At 44.9% G+C, this 17,780-nt stretch overlaps 1 protein-coding gene across 1 annotated transcript; it reads left to right on the top strand.

The window, feature by feature from the left end:
• Positions 1 to 962: 962 nt before the first annotated feature.
• Positions 963 to 17,662, top strand: arhgef38 (Rho guanine nucleotide exchange factor (GEF) 38; the record flags this gene model as incomplete). Its single annotated transcript, XM_080030154.1, has 14 exons — positions 963 to 1,179; positions 5,227 to 5,411; positions 5,937 to 6,054; positions 6,155 to 6,302; positions 6,427 to 6,444; positions 6,621 to 6,820; positions 6,990 to 7,123; positions 7,365 to 7,469; positions 7,614 to 7,730; positions 8,312 to 8,677; positions 8,893 to 9,030; positions 9,566 to 9,767; positions 15,395 to 15,693; positions 16,823 to 17,662. The coding sequence occupies 14 exons, from the start codon at positions 963 to 965 to the stop codon at positions 17,003 to 17,005; spliced, it is 2,430 nt and encodes an 809-aa protein (XP_079886280.1). The 3' UTR covers positions 17,006 to 17,662.
• Positions 17,663 to 17,780: the final 118 nt, after the last annotated feature.

The raw sequence follows: 17,780 nt of genomic DNA, 5'->3' as shown, positions 1-17,780 counted from the left end.
TCTGGTTGCTACGTGTGTGTATGAATTACCTGTCTAACCATGTTTTATTACTGTCAAGAAAGAGGTTGTGACAGAAAAGGATATATTTTTGAATCAGGACACAACATTTTGAAAATGCCAAAACTCCTGAAAACCAAAAACCTAACACAACCTTGAGTTAACAACACATGAATGTCAATGCAGCTTGAACTAGCTATGTGACTGAACACTAGTTACCCTTTCGCTGAATTAGAGTTGTGACATGAAACTTTACATTACATTTCAGCTACTGAGGCAATACAGTTCATGTTTACTTTCCTTCATTAATTTATTTTATTTCAGAGACTTGTTGAATCCATTTCCTAACTTGTTGAGAGGTTAGCTTCTTCCTACATTGTAGATCTATCATATCATATAACCTATTTGATTTGGAATTTCACTTGTGTTTTCAAACTTTTCTCTTTTTTGTGAAAAAAAAGAAAATAATTTCACTTATTTCTTATTTAAATGTTATGCTCCCTATTTTGCCGAGTGTGATTTAAGGCACCCAGGCCATTTACATAAATACATCCTTGTTGACATTTATGAAAAGCTAGTGTGAGTCTTAATGCATTTTATTTTGAGGACAGTAATTTTTTGTATGAGCATAAAGAAGAATTTCGATGGTGGTCATTTCTCTGTCCTTAATCCTTTTAGGGAAACAAGGTGCATCTCAACAGTAACTTACTCTGGATGAGTACAAAGGTCGAAAGGGAAGAAGCATTGCACGGGTGTAGAGAGGTGGGGCCACAAAGCACTCTTGACAGGTAGGGGAGGAGCTAGATTACCTGTGCTGAAGTCAGTGCACAGTCAACATTACACCTGTTGCACTTCCCAGGCTCTCTCTTTCTCTGTCTCTCTCTCTCCCTTTTCCTGTCCCTCTCTCTTCCCCTTTCTCTTCCCCTTGCCTGGTCTGCAAGCACGGTAGAGCTGACCGCCTCACCATGGATCCCAACGAGGCCGGCCCGGGTGAGAAGGAGAAGGAAAAGGAGAAAGAGAAAGTGGTAAAGAGAAGGAACCGGCCTGTGTTCCTGCGCTACCTGGAGAGGAGGAAGACGGACACTATTGTGGCAGATGACACGGCCAAAGATGACATCAACCTGGGGACGCTGGTGAGAAGGAGTCAGTCGGACAAGACGGAGTACAGCGCTAAACTTCAAGGTACACCAGCTAATGACCTCCCCAGGGGTCAAAACTATGGCAACAATCCACACACAATGTGAGCCAACACACTCAGTTGAGAGAAAAGTCTCTTAACTCTGTACATTGCAAACTTGTTGACAATACATTGGCTAGGAGAACTTTTGACAAATAATGTATGCACACTATATGTGGACTGTAAGAGTATCTATGGCTTGAGGGCATACAATTCAACCAACACAATTCAACAAACAAACAAACACACACACACACACACACACACACACACACACACACACACAAACATAGAATATGCGCTGCTCCATGGCTCTGGATACTGGGCACCTGTTGTGTTACTATGTGCTGAGCAGGAGATACTCCCACAGGGATGAAGCCACATATGCAAACTGTGCTGCAAACTCTGGCACAGAGGAGTGGCTTTAGAAGTGTTCCAGTCCAGCTGGTAAACAAGACTGAATCACCAGTCAAGAGTAAATAATATGTACAGATTATTTTCCAAGTTCAAGTTCATATACAGTCTCGAGAGATGTCAGACACTTATGTCAAGTTTATATTGAGAATGACACTCAATACAATTTACAGCACAGTAGAACTAATCCAAGCAGAATTAGTTGGTATTTTAGAAAAAAATACTAAATATACTGTATATAAAAACATTTAGGCCTGTTGCATAATCGCAACTTCTGACATTAAACAAACAGACACACATCCTCTTGTCCTCCGAGTTCAATCAGTGAGAGGGAATGCTGCATTTCTGGCATAACCATTGGGTAACTATTAAGATTAGCCAGAGTATGTAGAGTTTCCTGTGCCACTTGTTCCTGAACTCACTTTCCTGTTAACAATGCACCTCACATGCCAAAATAACTAATGGCACCTTGTTTAAAATAGGTGAAGAAGATTACTTTCACACACACACACACACACACTCACACACACACACACACACACACACACACACACACACACACACACACACACTTTGCTCTATCAGCAGCCACTGTTTACTTTAAAAGTAGAGACACTCTCCACTCCTTTGTACTTTTTATTTTCTTCATCAACCTGCATCAGGGTTGTCAGAAAAACACTGGGGTGTTTTCAGTAAACGTATCCCCCGCCCTGTTGACTTTTGTCTCACACCTGACGGGCAATATTGCATATTTACAGTGGTATTACCATTGCAAATATTGACAGACCGATGACTTCATCGTAGGAGGAAACATGTGACTCTCTGTCAGACAGTCAATCTCACATGTCAGACAGGTTTGTCCGGCCACATAACCATGACAACGTGATAGCAGTATGTCTAATTATTTACAGTAACTAAATATAACAAATCTGACAATTATTTTCTAAGCACAACACAACTCACATAAAGCAGCAGAGACTCATTTGGAATTATTTGTGTGGCATTTCTTTATAAAATAGAAACAGTGAAAACTTTACATTAGGTGCCTTATTTTTTACTGACATTTCCATGCTCTCCTCAAATTCAGCATAATGTATTTTAACTATATCCTCAGTGATAACATGCCATTGTGCACTTGGCTGTGTGGTGAAGTCTATCGTGTCATTTTTCCTGATGGTGATATATGATACTCCATGTCTTTTAGTCTGTTCTGGGGACCGTCTGTTGGATCCCTTTCAGTGGGCGAAACAGTGAAAAGCCCTGTATCCACTTTCATGGGAACTCCTGTGCCAGCAACCACAAGTCAGCACAGTTTGCGATCTGCTGCTGAGTAGTAGGATATAGCAAATGTTTTTTTTTTCACAATGTTAATGGATCAGTGGGCAGGAATCCTTTCAAGGCCTATTTTGTGGGGCAACTTTTACACAGAATTCAAAGTGCTTTCTGTGGTGGCAAGAAAATATCGGAGTAAAAGGCTAAAAAAAACTATTAAAAATAAAAGACACTTCTGTATAATGAGCCACCGTACTTACACACGATCCTCCATCAATGGGACTTTTCCCACGGGTGGAGGTTTTCAGTGATTCTGGGGGTCTCTTTTCACATTGACATTTCACTTATAGACACGTGACACGATACTGTTGAAACATGAATGGGATACTCTTTTTACATAAGAATTCCATGGTGAAACAGATTCTCTGAAGCTCCTACAATGAAAAATGGTATAACGTATTTTCACAGAAAACCGGTGGAGATATATTTAACAGGGATTTATTCCAAGGTTCCATTAGACAACAGATTAGATTACAACAGGTTATATATATATTTCTTGAAGTATTATCAGGCATTGACAAGTTAATTAACTACTGCTGAAGGAAAGGCTTATGATTGCAAGGTTTGGTTTTGTGATGTGCTGTATACTCTAAGTTTACCAAACATTTATGTGTAATAGCCAAGAAGCTGAAATGATGGTGGTGGGGATTCTTTATTAATTTCACATTACATTATTGAATAGTACACAGGAACAATATGGGCACCATATTAAACCAGGTACTAAAAGGTGATCTGTATCCATACAAAAAAACTGTTGAAACCGAATAGCCCTTCAAATATAACCTTTGTGGTGCTTATATTGCTTGAGATTTTCAGAGATGCCTAGATTCACCTCTGCAGGTGTTTATTTAATTCCTGTTTCATAGAAGAAAAGAACAATGTAAGATGTTTCTTCATGTAGTAGTAGTTGCTAGCTGAATGTAATGAGATCTGTGGAGTCAGACATGTGTGAAACTAATCTGTACAGTGTTCACATTCATGAGAAAGAACTGCCCACTGGCCATAAACACATGCCCCATTCAACGTAGCTTCTGCAAAAGGGAGCAACTAGTTATTGTACCTTTCCTTCATGGCAACGCTGCAGTGGCATTCACAGCAACTGCAACTTGTCATTCATGTTGTCTCCTACCAAAAAAAAAAACATTATAAAAATGTATAGATTTTTTAAATTCAATGATAAGAAAATATTGACAAAAAGAAGATTCACCTGTCCTACTTATATCTGGTTCAAACCCAGAACTGTAGTAATGAGAGCATGTAAGAATACAAAGGGTGCGACTGGACTATAAATGACCTGGATAGCTAATATTGCCTTGGCAAATGGTACTTTGGGTTTGACTTAATATAATATCAATAATATTTTGATTAAATCGATGTTTGTGTCAGTGTCTATGCACATGTGTGTAAAATGAGTAAGTAGTACGTGTAAATGTGTTTGTATGTGCAGGTACAACTGTTTGTAAAACCTATATATTCCAGGGTGCACCTGTGTCAATCAGTGTGTGTGCCCTTGCATACAGATGTGTGCATGTTTATCATCAACCCCCCCTCCATACCCACACACATACACACGAACCGAACAGACAAACACACTCCCAGTTTGAGCAGATGGAATGCCTGAGCCCACTGTAGCCTTACATCAGTGGCACGATTAGTTCCGGAACCTGACACCAGCCCCACAGGCTCCCTCCACCTCTCTCTCTCTGTCTCTCTCTCTGTCTCTTCACCCCCACACCCCCAAAAGAAGGAAGTGGTGCGTAGCGTCGATTACGCAGCGAGGAAGCATCCCTCTTCCCTGAACAGACACTCCTGCCAACCATGCAAAGCACAGTGCAGCCGCAGACTGATTAGGCAGCAGAGCAATAAAAAAAGAGAAGTGAGCCTGACTGGCATGTTAAGTGAGGCCTTTTGGCACTAGAGTCAAAATAATTAGATCACCGTGAAATACGGTGATCTAAATGGCTGCTCGGGCGTCAAGCGGATATGTTGGAAGAGATGTAGCTTTTACCAAGCGTGCACAGCCCACAGGGCCAGGGTGTTCACTAGTGTTTAAGAAAATGCATATGTGCCACAGATGGCTTGAATTCTTGGCATAAAAACTTTTAGAAATGGCAGATTTAAAACTAAAGGGTGTTGAACTTATATCTTCATGTCCTCGTGTGACATGAACGAGTCATCAGGCCAGATGGCTTGATTGCTACAGCACAACGTGACTATTACAATGTGACTAGCCACATGAAAATACATGGAACAAAAGACAGGTAATTTGTATTTCATAATCATTTCCTAATGCCATCTTTTCTCAGAGAAAATGACACCACATCACCTGTCCACACCCTCCTCTCTGGCGCTGGACCCAGAGGAGATCCGACTGAGAAAGATGAAGCGCAGGGCAAAGGTCATTGAGGAGCTGGTGCAGACTGAAAAGGATTACCTCACAGGCCTGGAGCTGTGCATCAGAGAGGTGGTCCAGCCTCTACGGAATCTGCAGGTATCAGAAAGTCTCACACTGGCTAAATGAGATATTAACCACACCAATGTCCACACATATTTTAACAGCAAACAGAGGAAGGTATCTGGCTGATAATAAAATGATAAAATATTACCAAAATAAAACAAAATGTGTACATTTCAATGGTAATACTCAACTGGCTGCTTGCTGATAAAGAAGTTGTAGCAATGTCACTTACTTCTTTGGTACAAATTGACCTGACCTTATTTCTGAAATGAGCCACACATATATACAGTAGCAGTTACCATGATTTACACACTATGAAATTAGTTAAAACTTTGGAGATTTTTTTTTTCACAATGTAGAATCAGGAGTCAACATTGTAATATTCTAATAAAGGTTGGCCAACACAGGAAATAATTCAAATGACAGCTTATTTATACAATGAAAAAAGATTTGGCTTATGTTGATTAGTTGACAGAATATTGAAACTTTGATTGTTTTGTTTGTATTCAATTTGTCAAAACAGTAATTCTATTGTATAATTTCTTCATCCTCCAACAGGCTGTGGATGTAGACAGGATGTTCACCAACATGGAGACAGTATGTGAGGTATCTGCAGCGTTACTTCATAGACTGCACGAGGCCATAGCTGAACCCGACCTAGAGGCAGTTGTCATTGGTAATGGCAATTGGCCTCTTGCCCAATTTGATTATTTGTCGACTTTTACTGCTGGTGTAGATGCCTGATTACCTGATGTCTTTTTTTTTTTTTTTTGAAGGAGAAGTTTTCATCCAGGCGAAGGCAGCTTTAGAAGATGTGTATAAGATTTACTGTTACCATCATGACGACGCCAACATGTCGCTCAAATCCTATGAGAAAGACGAAGAAATAAAGCAACATTTCACCACGTGTGTTTTAGCTTTGAAGTGAGTCAGGTCCCTTCCACCTTTGGAAAGTATTTATGATTTTCAATTTACTTGATATTCTAAACTATGTTATATTCTGCGTATAATCTTGATGGTGACTGTCTATTTTTGTTTTTAATTACAGGGAAATCTATGACCAAGAGTAAGTACCCTTTAAAGAAAAGTTGATGTTAGTATCTAAAGTTGACTGAATTCCATATTAAATAAACTTTCATGTATAGATCTTGATTATTGTTTTGGATTTGTTATCTGAGTGTGAGTAGTCATAACGGTTTAATGGTAACCATTACTTACTATAGTATATGATTATTTGAACAGAGGGAAACCTAACTTGCTGAACATGGGTTCGCTGATCATCAAACCAGTCCAGAGGATTATGAAGTACCCTTTGCTGCTTGGGGAGCTGTGGCAGGCCACACCCGGAGATCATCCAGACTATCGACCACTGCAGGAGGCACTCACTGCTGCCAAGATCATTAACGTTAATATCAATGAGTTCAAGAGGCGCAAAGATATAGGTTAGATTTCGTTTATACTGACAAATACAAAGGGATTTCGTCATTGATGTGTATTAAAAATTTGTAATTTTGCTAACTGTGAGCACATAGCAAGTTCATTGTATATTATGTGTATGCCAAATTCAAATGTAATTCTTTCAACGTTGCTCCTATTCCCATTAATTCTCAGTTATGAAGTACAAGAGGCTAGAAGATGAAGGCACATTAAGGGGTAAACTAAACAAGTTCAACTTCCACTCTATCCGGAAAAAAGGCGACAGGTTCGCTGGCTATCTCAAGATCCTCACTGGAGTGGAACCACAGGTAAAAAAAAAAACTCTCCACACTCGCTGTAACACACACTGTAACTGTGATTATATAGGAGGAGGCAAAAAGAATATAAGTTATGAGGCAAGTTGTCTGCCCTAAAGGTACATTCATTAATAATACATACATCTCTGATGTATGCAGTTGTTAGATGTATTTTTAAGAGCAATAATTCCAAGTAAAGCAAAGGCAAAATTAGTATCCAGGCAAACTATATTTGAAATGGTTCTTTCTTCAGGTGAGGGATGAAATATTTGATAAAGAGGAGAAGCTGTTTAGGAGCCTGGAGAAGGCTGTGAGGCTGCTGGTCAAGAATGTTCAATGCTACCTGCAGCATACTCAGGTAGTAGGCATTTTTTTTTTTTTTACAATTTATTTTTGTATATTTTATTGGTTTATATATATATATATATATATATATATATATATATATATATATATAAACCAATAATATATATATATATATATATTCATGCCTTTTCTGCAGGAGATGGTATCGGTGGCTGTTCAAAGTGTTCAGGACATGGAGAGCATCATCAAGGATCCAAACAAAAATGGCACCAATGGCTCATTGCACAATGGAAATGACCCCTATAAGCACTTTGTGAGTATGGCTTTTTGACAACACACCAAATTGCAATTTGATTTCTTTAGGGAATAATTTACTCTACTGTCCAACCTTTCTCTCTTCCCTTTCCTCCCTGAATATTTGTCATGATTGACCGTCCAACTGTGACTGTCTCTTTGCCCAACTGTCTTCTGTCCATTATATTAATCCTCTTCCTCTATGCCTCTAACCTTCCTTGCCCTTTCCACCCTCTTCTCTGTGTGGGATGCACTGCTGCCAATTCTGAGATAACCATACCTTTGAATAGGGTGCTTTGTGTAGCAAAGTTACTCATTGCCTCAAACCAAAGTTTGTAATAAGCCTTACAAAATAGATACTTAATGATTTACTCGAAGAAGAAAAGCAAGAGAGGTGTCTCTTTCATTTTCATCTTTATTCCATAACATGCTCCACACTACAACAGTTAATAACAGATACAATCTGTTATTACCAGTATCAAAACACACAGAAGTAGCCTACACTAAAATAACCTGTTTACGTGTACAGAATTCATTCATTCAGACTGATAATGGCTATCTCTGTTCATCTTCTACCACCTCATTGACTTCTTGCTCCAGAAAGACAATATGGAGCGCTTGGTCCTGGCCCCCCTCTCCTCCCTGCAAGGCATGTTCACGGCCCCACAGAAGCTCATCCAGAAACGTTATGACAAATTGCTGGATTACTGCAGCCGCCTGGAGCGCTCCTCTTCTCTTTCATCCTCATCCACCACTTCTTTCCCTTCTCCACCGGTGTCAGAAGACCCAGCAGGTCCCGCCAGGAGGGACTACGAAGCTATTAACGCCTTGCTAGTGGAGGAGTTGCAGAGGTTCAACATGGCCGCCTATACTATCCTGACCAACTGTGTGGTGTATCTAGTAGCCCTGCTCAGAGAGCTAATGGATAACATACTACTTCGTGCCCCATCCATACACCAGCTGCCAGTGAGTTACCACACACACACACACACACACACACACACACACACACACACACACACACACACACACACACACACACACACACACACAAACACACACACACACACAAACACACACACACACACACACACACACACACACACATCACATTGATACACACTATTTCCTTTTGGTCCATTTAACATTGAAACTAAAATATATTGTGTTTTCCTTTTCAGGCTCCATTGTCGAACATCGCTGAAGTGCAGAACAGCATCATGGATTTTCTCAACAATCTGACTTTTGTCAAAGATAATGCCCAGAAGTTAATGGAGCGCAAAGTCAGCTTCGAAAGACAACGAGACAAGAAAATAACGGTAAGAACATGGAAATAATCAAGATTATATTATTCACATCATACAATGCACTGTTTTGCCCACAATTTGTCCTATTTAGATCCCTGGTCGTGAGTACCGCTCATTGACACAAGTATAAAACAAAAGTCCCTCATATTTTTTCAAAAACAAATTTGGACTAATTCCAAGTTATAAATGAATAGCTACACGTCTTATCAAAGGCAGACACAGAAACAGCTCCAGGCTGTGATTAATTGGAGCACTTGGCTACCCAAAGCTCCACCAGGTTTCATTCCCACGAGACCTATACATCTACTGTATAGATGTGTGTAGGTGTCCACATATGCATGCACATATGTACATATATATGAGAGTGTGCCGTTTGAACATGTGAGTAGATTTACTTGCAAATCTCACCCACCAGGAGCTTATTACCTTTCACCCTCCTTAGAACACCCCCATACACTGATAACCAACAACATGCCTAATGTGCTCATACACCAGACCCACATCAAACAATTACACCAACACACTTTTGTGCTGTGCTGTCCTCCAGGTGCCGGAGGTGCAGCATCAAACCCAGGAAGAGCGCACCTGTCTGCTGGCAGAACACCCACTGAACCGCCTGTACCAGCTGAAGAGAAAGTGTAACGGCTGCCAGGAGCAGGACCTCAGCCTGCTAGAGGGAGAGCTGGTGGCCCTGCTAGAGGACACAGACCCATCAGGCAGCAGCAGCCGCTGGCTGGTCCACACAGGAGGCAAGTGTGTGTGTGTGTGTGTGTGTGTGTGTGTGTGTGTGTGTGTGTGTGTGTGTGTGTGTGTGTGCAAAGACCACTGGGGCCACATGTAGCTCTTGGCACCTTCTATTAGTAAGACATACAATAATTGAATTAAGTTATCACACATCTGCAGGTATGGTCAGCGGTATACTGTATTTCTCTTTTAATACCCATTCCTCTGTGAATACACCTGCATCTAAATGACAGAGGCAAGGCAAGGCAAGTTTATCTATATAGCACAATTCAGACACAAGGCCATTCAAAGTGCTGTGTTCACACACCAAACCTTACTTTCTGGTCACCGACAAGTCAGCGCACAAGGATCCCAAGAGGCTCCTCCTTTTTGCATGACTCTGGAGAGTGTTGCCTCACAACAGGGCCATCTCTATAGCTTGTCTCCATCTTCCCTCTATATCTCGCAGAGGCACCTGAGATTCCACAGTCTTGTTTGGAACAAACTGCTGCACGTTGTAAGCAGTGTTACTTAGACTACAAAGCACCCCTATGGGTATTGAAAAACAAGGACGGGGAACTGCTGCCTGCACGCCTCTGTAAACTCTGCAATAACAAGTTTGGTTTTTCATGAGCTCTGGAAAAAAAAGAGTGTGTGTTTCTTGGTGCGAAGTACATTCTTCACAGACTTGTCTTCTCCTCTGGGATAACATGCATTTCCAGGAAGTTGTTGTTCATTCTTTTCTGTTGATATCAACCCTATGAATATGCTTGCCTTGATTAACATGTTCTTTATTTCACACACATGGATTTAATAATATGTAAGCAAATGCTCTGTGCTTACAACAGTAATGTAAGACAGACATGCAGCTTTGTGACTGACAAAGGAAACTGTCTGATGAAGTACAGTTTATTATGTAAACATCACCGTTTGACATTTAAAGGACATTCTCCCAAATTACAAAATATAATGTTACCCCTAGATGCATGTACGTTTATATATGATCATAGTGCTTAAATAATTGAAAAAATATATATTTGAAAAGCCCAATGACCTGAATACTCTGGATCACATAAAACAACTTTTTATTAGAACTAATTTGTACCCAAAATGTTTGTATTGTAGTGATCTTACATAATTCACCTATGGAACTGAAGTTCCGGGGTTCCGGGGGAACTGTTATGACTGGGGGAATTTCCTGTTTTGTCTTGTTGGCGTTTTGAGACTATCAAGAGTTTACTGTCTGCTCCGTTGTTGTTACTCGACAAGTGTATTAATGTCATTAAAGCAGTTAGCTCCGTCTTTTGACACTCCGCCTCCGACTCCCGTCTCTACACGCCACATTGGTGACCCTGACGTCAGTCCCGCTGAAGATTCCGAGACTGATTTGAATATCGATCGCAACAGCATGGCGCTTTCCATCGTTCTCAAACTGCCGAAGTTCTGGGAGACGTCCGCGGCAACGTGGTTCGCACAGGCAGAGGCTCAGTTCACCCTCCGTGGGATTACGGATGATGCCACACGCTATTACCACGTCGTCTCAGCACTGGAGAGCTCCACTGCAGCCAGGGCAGTAAGCTTTATTACATCTCCTCCTGCCCAAAATAAATATGCAGGGCTCAAGGCTTACCTCCTCAAAATCTTTGAACTGTCAAGATCGGAAAGAGCCCGGCGTCTTCTTGCCATTCAAGGCCTGGGGGACAGCAAACCCTCCGAACATATGGAAATGATGTTAAACCTGCTGGGCACGGAGGTACCAAATTTCCTTTTCATCGAACTCTTCCTGCGACACATGCCACCACACGTCCAGACAGCGCTCGCGAATACATCCATCACGGAGCCACGGGCTCTGGCAGAGGAGGCAGACAGGTTCTTTCTGGCCACCCAGCGTTTCGCCCCGGATGTGCTGGCCCCGACACGCAGTTACACTCGTGCGGGCAGCAGCGCTCCCCTTGGCGGAGGACACGCGTCCACCGACAGCCTTACCGCTGCGGGCTTGTGCTATTTCCATGCACGTTTCGGGGCCAAGGCAAAAAAGTGCCGCTCTCCGTGCACTTTCAACGCGGCGGGAAACGCCAAGGCCTGCGCTCAGTAGTGGCCGTGAGCGCAGGCACAAAGGGCCGGCTGCTGTTCATCGTGGACACCCTCTCCAGGCGTAAATTCCTTTGCGACACCGGTGCACAGAGGAGCGTGGTGCCGGCTACGGTGGACGACGCCGCCGGCGGGTTGCACGGCCCTCCCTTGACATCTGCCAACGACACCCCGATCCGAACGTATGGCACGAAGTCTGTGGATTTATGTTTTGGAGGTCAACGGTTCACATGGGATTTTGTTACAGCCGACGTCTCCTTCCCCCTCCTCGGCGCAGATTTTCTGTGCGCACACGGGCTGCTGGTTGATGTCAAGAACGAGCGCCTGGTGGACGCATTGACCTTCTCCTCGTTCGCATGTGTCTGCGATGAGGGGACATACGACGGCCTTTCTAGCTCGCTCTCTGAGGGTGACAAGTACCAGCGGCTGCTCAGAGAGTTCTCTAGCCTGCTGCAACCAACCTTCTCGTCCACGTCGACGAAACACGGTGTGGAGCACCATATTGAGACGAAAGGGCCCCCTGTCCATGCCAGGGCCCGACGGCTCGCTCCGGAGAGACTGGCGGTTGCTAAGGCTGAATTCGCCAACATGGAGCGCCTGGGCATCATTCGCCGTTCCGACAGTCCGTGGTCCTCGCCACTCCACATGGTTCCGAAGCAGGATGGCGGCTGGCGCCCATGTGGAGACTACCGCCGCCTGAATGACGCCACCACGCCCGACCGCTATCCAGTGCCCCATATTCAGGACTTCTCCGTGCATCTGGCGGGGAAGCTCCTGTTTTCCAAAGTCGACCTTGTGCGGGGCTACCACCAGGTTCCGGTGCACCCTGCGGATGTCCCGAAGACAGCTGTGGTCACTCCGTTTGGGTTGTTTGAGTTCCTCAGGATGCCATTCGGCCTGAAAAACGCGGCCCAGTCCTTCCAGCGGCTGATGGACTCGGCGCTGAGGGACATGCCTTTCATCTTCGTCTACTTGGACGATGTCCTGGTCGCCAGTTCCTCGGAGGAGGAGCACCTCACACACCTCCGGGCCCTCTTCACAAGGCTCGACCGCCATGGCTTGATCATTAACCCGGCGAAGTGTGTTTTTGGGGTGCCGTCCATCCAGTTCCTCGGGCACCTCATCAACAGGGATGGTGCCGTCCCCCTTCCGTCGAAGGTGGAGGCTGTTTCCAACTTTCCCCGCCCACGTTCGGCCCGGGGGCTCCGGGAGTTCCTGGGGATGGTCACCTTCTATCACCGATTCATACACCGGGCGGCCCACACTATGCGCCCGCTGTATGAGGCCCTCAAGGACAAAGCGCCTGGCCAAGACGTCGACTGGACTGCAGAGAGGGACAGAGCGTTCGAGGACACTAAGACTGCATTGAGCCGGGCCGCGTTGTTGGTCCACCCGTTGCCCGGAGCTCAGGTGGCCCTCACAACCGACGCGTCCGACTACGCGGTTGGCGCGGTGTTAGAGCAGTGGGACGGTGGCGCCTGGCAACCGCTCGCCTTTTTCAGCCGCCAGCTGGTACCCCGGGAGCGCAAATACAGTACTTTCGACAGGGAGCTGCTCGGCGTCTGGCTGGCAATCCGTCATTTCCGCTTCGCCCTGGAGGGCCGTCAGTTTACGGTTTTTGTGGACCACAAACCCCTCACGTTCTCCATGTCCAAGGTAGCCGAGCCGTGGTCCGCCCGCCAACAGCGCCAGCTGTCATTCATCTCTGAGTATACCACGGACATCAGGCACATCGCTGGCAAATCCAACGTGGTCGCGGATTGCCTCTCCAGAGTGATCGTCGGCGCGGTGCAGCTGGATCTCGACTACTCGCGTATGAGTGCGGAACAGGCCACGGACCACGGTTTTCAGTCCCTCAAAGACTCGGACACCGGGCTGCGCCTGGAAAAAGTGGCGATCGGCGACTCAGGGGTCAGGTTATGGTGTGACCTCTCCACCGGCCAGCCCAGGCCAATGGTCCCTGCCGGCTGGCAGCGGGCTGTTTTCGAGGCAATACACGGCCTGTCCCATCCCGGTAGGAGGGCGTCCGTGAGGCTGGTCTCTCAGAAGTTTGTCTGGAAAGGACTGAAGAAGGACGTACGGGCCTGGGTCGACTCGTGTGTGTCCTGTCAGCGTGCAAAAGTGCACCGCCACACCAAGGCCCCGTTGGAGCCATTCGTCGTCCCTGGTAGGAGGTTCGACCATGTCAACATCGACCTGGTGGGGCCACTCCCCCCTTCGCATGGTTTCACCCACCTCCTCACGATGGTGGACAGGACGACGCGTTGGCCTGAAGCTGTGCCACTCACCTCGACATCGTCTTCCGATGTGGCCCGTGCGTTTATCGGCACGTGGGTCGCGCGCTTTGGGACACCTTCGGACCTCTCCTCCGACCGGGGTGCACAGTTTACCTCGGAGATCTGGAATGTGGTTGCCAAGGATCTGGGGGTTAAACTGCATCGCACTACCGCATACCATCCTCAGGCTAATGGTTTGTGCGAGCGGTTCCATCGCTCCATGAAGGCGGCCTTGCGTGCCAGTTTGACGGACGGCAACTGGTTGGACAAACTTCCCTGGGTGATGCTGGGGCTCCGGACGGCGCCTAAGGAGGACCTGCAGTCCTCGTCTGCCGAGTTAGTCTACGGTCAGGTGCTGCGAGTTCCAGGGGATTTCATTCCGAACGCCACAACACCCTGGTCGGCGGCCAGGCAGCGGTCCTCTCTGCTGGAGGTCGCCAAGCAGTTCGCACCCGTCCCCACTTCGCATCACTGCACCCCCGTTTCCCTGGTGCCACCCAATCTGCACACGGCGGAGTTTGTGTTCATCCGCCACGACGCCCACCGTGGACCGTTGCGCCCCCCCTATGACGGGCCGTTTAGGGTCTTGCAACACGGGGATAAGAGCCTGGTCGTGGACGTCGGTGGTAGGCCCGAGACTGTCTCTGTCGACAGGATCAAGCCTGCCCACGTGGACATTTCCAGACCGTTGGAGTTGGCCCAGGCTCCGCGCCGTGGACGCCCCCCGTTGCCACGCCCCGCTGGGCTCCCTGCCGCCTTGTCGGTGCCGTTGCCGCCCAGTCCTGGGCTTGGTCCTGCCGCACCCACCACGCCCCTCCCCTCTTCGGCCCCTGCCACTCGTTCTAGTCGCGGCCGGGCCATCGTGCCTTTCCGGCACGGGGACTTTGACTATGGGTGAATTCTGGGGGGGCTTGTGTAGTGATCTTACATAATTCACCTATGGAACTGAAGTTCCGGGGTTCCGGGGGAACTGTTATGACTGGGGGAATTTCCTGTTTTGTCTTGTTGGCGTTTTGAGACTATCAAGAGTTTACTGTCTGCTCCGTTGTTGTTACTCGACAAGTGTATTAATGTCATTAAAGCAGTTAGCTCCGTCTTTTGACACTCCGCCTCCGACTCCCGTCTCTACACGCCACAGTATACATATTTTTCTTTGCAGTTATTCATCAGTGTTTTCAGAAACACAAACCAAATTAGATTTGCCCCAATTTTATTGTGTTGAATTTTAAAATGGACTCAGAGGTCACCAGCGATCCTGACAAACTGTCCCATTGTGTCGCCATCAGGTCAACAGGGCTACGTCTACTCCACATTCCTAAAGCAGTACAAACCTTTGAGGGACTTGCAGCGGGCGAGCCAGATGGGTATAGAGCAGCAGCAACACCAACAGCAGCAGACACCGGCGCCTGCCATGGTGGATGAGGACTTTGACGACCTCAGCCTCTTTGTGTCCGGCAGTGGCAGCAGTAGCCTGCGCAGCTTTAACCTCAACACCACCGACAGCAGCTCAACCCTCTCTGAACTACAGGGGGAGCTAGAGGGCCCAGAGGAACTGGTGGACGAACCGGAGACTGACGCTCTTCAGGTGTGTGCGGCGGCCTGTGTGAGGGTTTTTTCTACACTACTCTTGCACCATATAGATGTAATTTTAGGACACTTGAAAGGTTCTCCAACATCATCAGTTGCAGATCAGTATCAGACATGTAGACAAAATAAGGGACAAAAATGAAACACAACAAACCATAGACCTTATAATTACGCCTCAGCAAGCCATGTAACACAGACTGGGTTTCAAACTACCAGTAAAGTGCCTCCTCAGTTCATACAGATACACTCCACCTGTAAAATATGACGGTTGTTATTATAGAGACCCAGTAAAACTGAGTCATGCAGTTATATAGACTGGATGAGCATAATTCTTGATGGTTTCACAATGTCTCTGTCTAGCCTGCATTGAAATTAAATGAGGTGAATAACGTTACAACAGCGCTGTCAGTTTGGCTTCAACAATGCAGCGCTTTGTCGTCCTTGTGGTCATGTCTTAATCTACTACGACTATCCAGTATACCCCCTATCATCATCATAACAGGGCACAGTTATTGGCCATAAAATATAAAATGGTGACATGGATCAATAGATTGTAACCAATGAAAATTAAGACAATGTTGTCTACCTGTAAAAGCTGATAAACAGTGCCACCTTCTGGGCTGGCTTTACAGGAGGATACACTTAAATATAATTTCATGACGTCAGTGCATGTTGAAGATATGCCATTATTTTGGAGGGACACAAACACCAGTCAAAAGTGGAGTCATTCTGGAGAATGCTTGTCGGAATAATTTTTTTGTTAAAATCAGTGTACTGGTAGGTACTATGTGTGCGCTGAAAAAGAAAATCCAGTGTTAATACACTGGTATGTAAACAAAGGGTATGTAAACAGAGGTGCCCACCCTGGCTAGCCACATGCCTGTTTACAGATCTTATAACACTGGATTGTTTTTCATCACACACACAGTACAAGTTGGTAGCAGATTGTGAGGAGATATCCACCGATAAAAAAAAAAGGTGATTTTGCCAACATACATTCTCCAGAATCACTGACTCCAACTTTAATTATTAGCTAAAGTGTATTTGTTCAGTTTAATGTTTTTAAAAAGCGAAACAATTTAACGGTATATGACAACTGTAAAAAAAAAATCTGTCTTTTTCCACAGTTTTATGCCGTGTATTCCTTTCAAGCGCGCTGTGACCAGGAGCTGACCTTGCAGGAGTCCCAGCATGTCCGCATCCTCCAGTTCAGTGACCTGGGAGGCAATAAGGACTGGTGGTTAGCCGAGGCTAACGGACAGAGGGGATATGTCCCCGCCAACTACCTAGGCAGGATGTCCTATGCATAAATAGTGGGTCTCTGTTTATGAACAGGATATGGATCCCAAGCTTCTGTTTCAAACAAACCGGCCTACTCTTTTAAACAAAACTGAAATAGTCCTGACTTCAAGACGTAAACTTTTTGCTATGTTAAAGTAAAAATGGCACAGGGAAGGTATCAGTATATGTTATGAAACTTCAAAAGAATAGAGGTAACACTTTACAATAAGGGTTCATTAATTAGCTGTTAAGCTTAGTTAATGCTTAGTAAGCACCAACTAAGCTTTAACAAACCGTTAATAACAGCTTAGTTAATGCTTAAATAGAATACACTAGCATTAACTAACTGTTATGCTTAGTAAATGCTCAACTAAGCATTAGTTAATTAAGCATAGTCCATGCTTAACCAACCATTAACTTACCGTCAATGACTAAACATCAACAGTTAGTAAATGCTTAATAAGTATTAACTGTTAATAATAATAAGTTGGCATTAACTAAGTTAATTAATGTACCCTTATTGTAAAGTGTTACCAGAGTGGAATGTGTTTAACATTCTTTGCCTTCAGAAGGGACCACTAATCTGTGATGAATCAAAATAATGGTAGGAAAATACTGGGCATTGTGCCGAGCACTTTTTGTACTTCAGTGTTGTAGAGTTTATATAAAAAAATTAAGCTATGTATTCACAGAGAGAAATTTATGTCAACTGATTTACAGATAAAGTAAATATATGTGAAATGAAGTAAATGTTTTATGCAAATGTGAGATGAAGAAATCTATGTCGTCAGTTATATTTTATAA

Source organism: Ammodytes marinus (genome assembly GCF_949987685.1).
Source record: "Ammodytes marinus genome assembly, chromosome: 6".
Lineage (NCBI taxonomy): Eukaryota > Metazoa > Chordata > Actinopteri > Uranoscopiformes > Ammodytidae > Ammodytes > Ammodytes marinus.
The sequence above is the reverse complement of the archived record's forward strand: the minus strand, read 5'-3'. Positions and strand labels throughout refer to the sequence as shown.